Genomic DNA, 10,344 nt, shown 5'->3' on the forward strand with positions numbered 1-10,344 from the left:
ATACGAAAAATTAGCTAAAATAAAGGACTAGCACACACTGGAACATAGCATATATTTGTAATCAATAGATAACAGAGAAAGAATATACGAGGAGCAGATTTTCAAAATGCATTTTGTCGAAAATTTGTGATTTTCAGAAGATGAAATTCCGCACATAAGAAAATTACTTTACAGAAAATAACATGCCAATCAGAAGGATGTGAAATATTAAACAAAATTGTTAAATAATTGCTAAAAATGTTAAACAAATGCATTTTGTTTATCTGTCTAGTTAAAAAAACATAATGCACTTCGGAAGATCTATAGTTTTTCAGCATATAAATTAACACAATAAAAAAAATGCTTTCTAAACATCTCAGAGTAGATTATATTATAATATGTGTCTTTCAACATTATGCCATCTCTAACTGAAAAAATGAAATTTTAGACAAAATGCATTTTGGAATTTTGCTTTTCATATATCTGAATCATTTGTCAAATTTAGCAAGAAAATCTCTCTGTGACGTTCAATCAAATAATAGAATATAAAAATGACTGTGATTCATTCAGTTCTGATTGGATTATGAGACCTACATTTTGTTCTACATTTTGTTAGAATATTGCTGCTATAAATTTTACATACGACAGACAATTTTCTACTAGATACAAAAACCAATGATATGTTTTAACTGTAATATTTAGAATTCCAGCTAGAGTAGCACAACGTTACTCTGAGAATGGAAAGAATGATTTTGTTAAAAAATTTAGATACATACAAATCTAAAAATAATTTTGTTAGACCATAAAGATATTTATAAAGGGAAACTCAAACATGAGCAATGTTGCAAAAAGTTCTGAAATTCTAGCAATCAATTTGTATGTCCTGCATAATTATTTTAATAGTTTAACAAAATTATTTTCAGATACTAAATTTGTAGATATATCAGCAAAACCGTTCTTTCTGTATAGCAAAATTATATAATCTTTAATCGAACTCGACTATGGAATTTCTCGCGTTCTAAACTCGCGCGCGAATTATGTCTCTGACGATACTGGACAGGAAATGTTTCGTTAGGACAAAAATTCCGTGAAATTGCTTTCCCTTTTCTCTTATTCGGTGTTTTTGATAGCAGATAGAGGATGCTAGGCGGATAAAGTGTCATTCAACGCGCCATAAAAAATCCACTCAAAAATCGCAAATTACTCGAGGTCCAATTTCTCGATTGAAATCGTCATCATGGCTATCCGTAAATGGATTATGTTTCGATTTACGTCCAAATACCGATTGCCGGATTATTTTGAGCAAACAATAGCGCGTTCGACTCATTTTCTTGTACATGAAGTGGAGTATGATTTCAGTAATAAAAACCAAAATAATTTAATTCGGTATATTTAAAATAGAGTACGCAATTAATAAAAATGTAACGTGTCAATTTGTACGAATAATAACGTGAATTTACGATATCACACTTAATATCTATATTTAACGTGACACAGAATAGATCGTTGAGGCAATCGTCATCGCGGTTTTATAGACCCATGAGAATTGATTATTCTTTTATCGACATGTCGACCTTGAAGGAAGGAATCATTTTCACTAGTCGTTCTATTCTCGCGTGCTGCAACACACCGTAAATCGATCGGCACGTAAATGCAGCCAGTGTATTTTCCCGTTAAACCTTGCGACAATCGACCATTGTCAATGTCAACATTTTTAACAATAACGAATCGCTATAATAAGATGGAATAAGTCTCGACGATATTCATAACAATTAAAAATCTTTCGAAGTAAAACATTTTGTACTTACGTATCTCGCCACGATGACTAACGCGGTCGCGATAGTAAACAAAGTGGCCGCTAACGAATATTTTAGTGGAAAGTATATGGTGTTCTGATAACACGCCATTTCTTCTCTGTCGAGGCTCGATGCGAGGAACAGGACATTGATGCAGGACTGCGCGCCGGCAAGGAAGTACATCAGGCACGCCTTGGTCAGGTAACAGAGATATGTCGGCATCGAGATAGCGACCAGCGCAAGGACGCCGACGTATGAGTAATAAGAAGGGTATGGACATCGCGGAGACCACTTTAGGGTGGTGTTTTTCGGTGGCTCGATGTCGTCGATGATCGCGCAGTTAGCCTACGTAAAACAAATATAAAAATTATGTACAGCTAATATTATTTGCCTACTTTAGAGAAACTAATAGCAAATTCGATTGGATGCATTCAGTGGTGCACAGCACATTAAAACCGTCGTACAAATTGTACATTCTACTTTTATACACATTAACTCGATGTATATATAAAGGCTTTAATCTTTAATATACACTATAGTGTATCTAACCGAAAATTCGCTATAAGTTTTTATGAAAAACTTAATATTTTAATCAAAAATTTGTATCAAAAATTGAGACGTCTTAAGGTAATAAAAGTATGAACAATAATATCCTAATCCTAGCGAAAATAAAAATTAAAGAGCAAACTAGAATAGGGAAATAGGAAAATAGAAGAAGCGTTTTAAAAGCACTTTAAACGATTCTCTTAAGCTTTACTGATTTTAATTTCTTATACGGAAAGAATAATTTTGCTAAGTATACTATAATATAATACTTCGACAAAAATAATTATTACTTTCTTTTCGTGTAGAAATTTTGTTTACGTTTCTATGTTACTCTTCCCTTACATTTGATTCGTCTCCGATCTTTATTTTCACCAGAGTAGGTCTGTTTTTTAATGTTGAAAATTATATAACAAGTGCAGTTTATTAAATTTTTGCTGAAAAAAAAGTTCAAAATTTCCGTAAAAAAAATTAATCTGGAATTTCTAACATAAGCGAATTAAGATAGAAAGAGAAAATTCAACTGTGCGAGCGGTCGAGCTGCAGCAACAAGTATTGATCAAACGCAGTTGTTCAAATTCGTACCATATCTAACAGCAGAAAGATTATGAGGGAGAATATCATTAGGAGTGCGAGGGTACTCCTGAACCACGCCGCCCTAACCGCGCTACCCAAGCAGGTAGCTCCGGCCAGCACGATGCCGAAAAGAGTCACCACCCCGGCGCCACCCCACGTGAACGGTCCCCAGGGCTGCATCTTCCAGACCGGGGCTGCGCACATCGTGACCAGAGGTCCACCAAGAAGCGACAGGGGCGAGAAGGCTTCCTCGACGCTGTGAAACGCCGTTTCTACGTTCGGATCTTTGAACCGTAGTGTCAACCAAGAGGCGTGACCTTTCAGGTCAGTTCCACCACCTACGAGTGTTCGTACGCTGACGTCACATTAAGGTTGAGTCGTTAATAAGCCGGATGTCCATCGATTGACATTGGATTATTATTACACTTATTTTGTTAATTTGGATATTTTTTGACTGATTCTCTTATGTATTTTCTAATGCTGTTTCCGAAAATAGGGTTAGAATTTATCTTATGGGCTTCAATTTTTTATAATATCTCTTTTTAAAAATTTATGTATTTTTCTAACAACAGTTTGCGCGTATGAAGTTCAATTAATTAAATTAAATGAATAAAATAAATGTTTTAAGTCTTTTATAACAAGTAAAAAATCATATTAAATTTAAAAGCTATTCCTTATAAATCATTTATTTATTTCTAAGCAGAAAAGATAAAGAAATTATTCTCCTCGTAAATTTGGCAAACGAAATTAGCGCAAAAAAATATATTATAAAATATCCTATTAAATCGAATATATTTAACATAAGAATTTAACATAAAACTTAATATTAAGAAAGTAAAATTTTATCAACCAGTAAATGTCAGAAAATATCAAAATTTATAAAATTTTATGCATGTTATTCAAAAATTCTGCTCTTCTTATAAATTTGACAGTCAGGCATTTAAAATCAGTAAAAATATAATACTATAAGAAACACTCTAATAGATCAATTTACCATTTAAAGAATGAAATTTTATCGATTTATCTTGCTGAAGTTATATTCTTCGTTTTATTCGTTTGCAAGATTAAAAAATCCTGATTTTAATGTATTTAAAGATTCTAAGAACGTGAAATTGTTTCGTAAATGTAAAACAAATTGTCGGTCTCCGTCAATAGATCTCGAATGTATTTAAAACTGCAAATAATGGTAATAGAAAAGTCAATTTATGAACAAATAATTAAGTCAAAAATACAAAATGGTTTATTAGAGTGTTACTCAATTAAAATGTAATATATGGGAAACGTATTTAAAATTTTTAGATGTAACCCCTAAAGAAAAGATTATTTTGGCGATTTTAATGAAATTTGTTATGTAATTGAATGTTAATCAACATAGTGACACGCTTTCGCTTGAGAGTCGATAATTCGCAACCGATGAGAGTAACACTTTGCGAACGCATGCGCGGATTTTTAAGCCGCTTACCGAGTCGAAATAAAACAACGATCCATTCCCAATCTCCTCGAATTTAATTTCGCCGAGTTTAACGTTCCCCAACTTCAACTTAAAATGTCTGACTTTTTCATTTTTACCTCTGCTGTCAAGTTTCTTCCTTAGACGTTGCTGAAATTCCTCGGAATCCTCTCGAATATTGTCCACTTTGTCTTGCACATTCTCTATTATTCTTTGCGAGTTTTCTGCGTCCGCCAGTGACGCGAGGCTTTTCGTCACCGCTGGTTTAAATGGCTTTAAGGCTCTTACAATGAAGTAAGTGACGAGGCCAGCTTTTTGGAGTGCCTCTTCCCGATCCTCCCCGTGCGCCGGCTCGACCTCGAATTCCCCATTTAGGAAACTCAGCGTCGAATTCGAGATGTGTACTCTCCTTAAAACGTTTGTTTATTTATGCACTTCGCGTTCAGACTTTTCTCAACGAATAAGTACACGGAAAGAATTTTTTTTTACTAAAGTATTTAAATATTTAGCTAGTCGCAGATTTGAAAATAATTTTGTTAAATCATCAAAATAACTAATTAGGACGTTCAAGCTGATCATTAAAATGTCAAAACTTTTTGCAATATTGTGCTTGAACATCCTACATAATTATTTTGATACATTCTAATAACTAATTTGATATATTCTCATAATCATCGTGATACACTCAAAAAAAGACATAGTAGTAACTCTAAAGGTGACAACTATTATACATAATTGAATTAATGCTTTTAGTTGCAATAACTGTAAAGTAATTTACTCAACAATATGCACTAAAAAAAATTTACTAAATCTTAATATATACTATATTTCTTTGAACAGTACTGAATAAAAATTTATTTACAGTAAATAAATACTTAATAAAAAAATGATAGTTAAATCAAATTAACGATTTTTGCATCAAATAAATATATGTTTATATCTAATAAATATTTGCTTACAATTATTCAAACAAATAATTTATTAAAATTTAGTATTTTTTTCAGTGTGTACGATAACTGTACATAAAATTTGTATAGTTACCTTTATACTTTTATCATTTTTATATACATTAATTCAACAAAATTATTTTTAGATCTGTATCTAACTAAATTTTTAAATACCTCAACAAAATTCTTTCCGTGTAGAATATCATATTATCCTTTCGCTCAATCGCGTTAATATCGGATAAAATAATATTTCTCATCATATAAGTAACTAAAAAGTTAAGATAAAACGGAATACACTTAGCGTTAACTAAAGACTCTTTTAATCCAATTGCAATTAATTCCCAAATGTAATAGACGCATCTATAATTGCATTCCCAAATTAAACGGTTTTATATATAAGAAGCTTTTCTTACCCCGCCCTACCACTGCTCTCCATCTTGTTTGCTAGCTCGACATCCTTACTGTAGACGTCGAACTGCCATTGCCTCTGTCCGAGGACCCCGGCGAGTACCGCACCCGTGTGAATGCCCACCCTCATGTCGACGGGGCTGTTGGTCGTTTGCTGAACATATTTAATCGCCTCCACCATAGACAAACCCATATACACACAGAGGACCGCGTGATCTGGCCTTTCGACAGGTGCGCCACTTATGCAGTAATAACAATCCCCTAAGATCTTGATGCGCATTTGCTCGTATCTGTGAATAAGATTTCATACATATTGCATAATTCTCATTACTATGTCTAGTCCTATTCAATCGGAAGGAAATTTCTATATTAATTTGTGTGTGTGTGTATGTGTGTGTGTGTGTGTATGTATGTGTAAAAAAAGGATATATATAATATATATTCTTGACTATAAATAAAATATTATGTGACGACAGACGATGATCACGTAAGCTGCAAAATATATTTGGCAGCGATGGAAAACCCTGGTCCCCAGGGATATTGATTGCTGGTATCCTTGAAGGACCTCCCCCTGCGGCAGGATTCACGGAGTCAAAGTAGTCAAAGACAAAATCGACAGGGAACTCACTGATGGAGTCAATTCCGTCGTCAGACCGATCATACAATTTTCATTATCGCCGGCGGAAATGAAACGCGCAAGTTACGGAATTCTACCACTTTTGCCGTACCGTTTTACGATTAGCATTCGATAACACGCGAAATCTCTCTTAACATGCATATAACGAATGGAGACAAAAATAACTCGCTATCGCAGATGACAGATATTTAATCTTTTTTAAATATTCGACTGTTCCAAATTTATCAATAATTCCAAATAACTTAATTCTTCAAATAATTACAGTATTAATTATTAGTCGAATTGAATCGTTCAGACCTGAGTAATTAGAATATCGATCTGCCAGAACTGCAGCGTTTCTCTTGTGTGTACTGTTCTTCACTTGTAAAATCGATAGAGCGAATATAAAAATGCGCAAATGTAATAAGAAAATGTAAAAATGTTAAATTTAACTGTTAAATTTACTGGTATTAAATATTCTTCTCTGCCTTAATATAAAAGCTGCATTGAGCAGATAGCAATGTTAATGTATTTATTAATCTTCTAAAATTGACACTAAAATCTATTACATACACGGTTATTGTATGACACTGGATCTGTGAAATCTACTTAATACAAGTTGATTAAGAGGCTAATTGATTTTACTAATTAATTTCGAGGGATCAAAATGGCATTATATAATATAAAAATAATTCATATAAAAAAAAATAAATATTAAATTAATATTTAATATTTATTTTTAATAACTATAATTATTATTTAATAACAATAAATCAAATTTGCAGATGTAATATAGAGTAGAAAATATAATTACACGGAAAGATTTTACTGGAAAATTTAAAATTTTGTTAGGTATATATTTGAAAATAATTTTGTTTGATTATCAAAATAATTGTATTGGGGAAACTCAAACTCTGGTTGCTATCAGAATATCAAAATTTTTTGTAGCATAACTTATTATTTTTTAATTTTTAACATAATTATTTTGATGGTCCAACAAAATTATTTTCAGATTTGTATATAGCAAAATTTTTAATTTTTCCGAAGTCTTTCTTTTCGTACGAGTTTCAACGTCAAATAGACGCACCGCCAATTCCAGAAGGGTATTGACAATTGAGTGAGATCGACAGATCTACATCAGTTCTGGAGGATTAAAAAGGAAAAACTTTAAAAATATGTACCGTTCACTGAGCTGGTCGAATCGCGCGAAGAGCTCGTTGAGTATCTTGACTAGCTCGCTGGCGCTGTAGGTCGACGAGATTGCGGTGAAGCCGACTATGTCAGCATACAGTATTGACACATTTTCGTGCCTAGACATATAGATCTTCTTGAATTGTGTGTCGAAAGACGCGCCTAGGTCCTGCCGCATCTTGACCGCGACGTGTTCCGGCAGAACGCTCAGCAACAGTCGCTCCTGCTCCGCGCTCTGCTCTTCGATCATCAGCTGAACCTCCAGGCTCTGCCTGGTCTCCAAAAACGCACGACGCTGCTGGAACTCCGCCAGGTAATAGCCGCAGGCACCCAAAATAGAGGCGCCGATGAAGAGCGTCATCGTCAGGATCTACAGGACGTTTTTTATGAAGCTAACTTTACGAGTGTCTAGCACTGTGGCAGAGGTTTAGTCGCGTCACTTGGCGAGATTACTTATTATAGACTCTCTTTATTTTATATTAAATATTATTATATTACTAGAGATAGTACTAACACTGAAAATATTGCAAGTCAAACTTCAAAGCTTAATAACTTCATTGTCTATTACTGTTCGCAATCTGTCATTTAGATTCAAGCATTTATATATATATATATATATATATATATATATATAATTAATATAAAATTAATATTTAACATAAAATTAAATATAAACGCAATATATTTTAGTCAAATATAAATAAAATGCCTATTTGTGTGTATGTGAGTCTCTGCAGTTGATAGTGCGTAAATGATATACAAGGGCGTTTGAAAAGTTTTGAGCTTCAACATGAAGATGGTATTACTCGTTAATATTATTCTGCTACAGTCATACTACAATCGTATATGTTTTGCAAGATACCTGTAAAAATTATAGCTATTTTGACTAATTAACGCTTAGTTGTTGTTTGACAATCATTTATGCCAGTCGATGTTAGTGTTTTTGTAAAAATGGAAAAAATCAAATTTCGACGATCATCATAACAAAAATTTACGAATTGCGATTCAAATTAATTAATTACCCATCGTATTCACTAAATCTGATCCCCAACGACTTTTTCCTGTTTCCTAGGCTAAAAATTAGGCTCGGAGGACACAGATTTTCGTCAAATGAAAATACTAACATCGATTGGCACAAATGATTCTCAAACAACAACTGAGCGTCCAAAATGGCTACAATTTTCACAGGTATCTTGCAAAAAACGTACGATTGTAGAATCGTATCAGAATGGTTTTAACGAGTAATATCATCTTCATGTTGAGACTCAAAACTTTTCAAAAAACGACCCTCGTATCTATAATGCGATAAGATATATTTCGTAAATAATTGGAACTTACCAATAAGAAGTTAACTGCATATTTGCATTTAACTACAGGCTGTTTACAAATTATACATATACCTTATCATCTTATAAATATATCAGGATACACACGATAATGGCTTGGTGCTAAGAGCACGCGCAGCGATTAGCGCCAGACCGGCCGTATACTATACATACTATTTACGCATTAATACTCGCGGAGACTCCTATAAGCGTTTTACTTATATTTAATTTATACTTGGAGCTACGAAACTATTTTTATTTAATATATTTCAGAATTACTGCCTTTAGCATAATATTTAAAATAAAAAAGAAATAAACAAAATAAGCAACTAGATTTGTCTTCAGAATTGAATAGAAAATCTTTGTAAGGCCAATATATTTGTACGGCATTTTTTTTTGTTGACAACCAACGCAATCGATATCTCAATCGCGAGGTCACTCTTCCGGGTGATACTCCACCATGTTAGTGAACGGTAGTCAGTTCATTTCCAATGAAAAAGCATCGAGCGCGTCGCGTATCGAAAGGCAACCTCTCGCATCGTTGCGCAGCGCCATTCTCACGCTCTCTTTGTCTCTCTCTCTCTCTCTCTCTCTCTCTCTCCCCTCCCCCTCTCTCTCCTCTCCCCCCCCTCTCTCTCTTTCACTCTATTTCGCTCTCATTACGTGCCTGTATCTTTGTCGCTCTCTATTTTAAACTACCATTGACCAAACTCTACTCGAGTGTTACTAACGACAGGTGCCACGTGCCGCATGTCTACTTCCAGCTTTCGCTTTCACACGATATTTGCTGCCGAAAGTTTTGTATACCTCGGCCGATGCACCTGTACTGTTTACTACATCAGCTGAACTATAGCTCGATGATACTGTGTAATTATTAAAATTCTCTACGATTTATACACGTATTTGTCGATTTCTATTAATCATTTAGTATTCTTTTATGCTTCGAATACTATAATACGTTTTTTTCTTTTTTTTTTTTTAACAAAAAGTTACAAATGAATAAAAAAATATTTAAAAAAATGGTTGTGTCATATGGCGGTTTCAGTGGAATACATTTTCCAGGTCTGAGAAACTCCAGCGAGTTTCATTTAATCCAATAATTGTGTTATTCTCTGCGATGAAATGAATTGCAGAGAAAATATTGAGAGAGTGTGAAAAAGAAAGAATTAAAGAGAGAAAATGTCATGATGCAATCGCGCTTCACGAGTTTTTCTCAATTTCCTGATATCTTCTTCAGCGAACGCATCGTAAACTTGAAATTATGCATAAAGGTGACTGTACATTAACAAATACCAACCAATATTATTGATCGTGTGTAGTTAATATTGATGAATTGACGTAGAGTATCGACGGTATGTTTAGATTTTGATTCTCGAGCATCAATATCGCTTTATTAGAATCCATGTTACAATATAATAAATATTATACGTAAAATATAACTAAAATGAAATAAAATAAATAAAACTAAAATGAAATATATATTCAATAATACTGATCACGCAAGGTTGAAAAA

The 10,344-nt window shown here is 33.3% G+C and overlaps 1 protein-coding gene across 1 annotated transcript in view; it reads right to left on the minus strand.

Annotated features, from left to right (window-relative positions):
- LOC108751028 (adenylate cyclase type 3-like) overlaps positions 1-10,344 on the minus strand; it is a 19,766-nt gene that overhangs the window by 5,836 nt on the left and 3,586 nt on the right. Inside the window, exons 2-6 of the mRNA XM_018490961.1 lie at positions 7,497-7,876; positions 5,705-5,989; positions 4,464-4,753; positions 2,904-3,232; positions 1,788-2,120 (exon numbers count right to left, since the gene is read on the minus strand). Coding sequence (XP_018346463.1) covers positions 1,788-2,120; positions 2,904-3,232; positions 4,464-4,753; positions 5,705-5,989; positions 7,497-7,876 — 1,617 coding nt within the window. The remainder of the gene's footprint in view (positions 1-1,787; positions 2,121-2,903; positions 3,233-4,463; positions 4,754-5,704; positions 5,990-7,496; positions 7,877-10,344) is intronic.

Source organism: Trachymyrmex septentrionalis, unplaced genomic scaffold (genome assembly GCF_001594115.1).
Source record: "Trachymyrmex septentrionalis isolate Tsep2-gDNA-1 unplaced genomic scaffold, Tsep1.0 scaffold11, whole genome shotgun sequence".
In the NCBI taxonomy this organism is placed as follows: Eukaryota; Metazoa; Arthropoda; class Insecta; order Hymenoptera; family Formicidae; genus Trachymyrmex; species Trachymyrmex septentrionalis.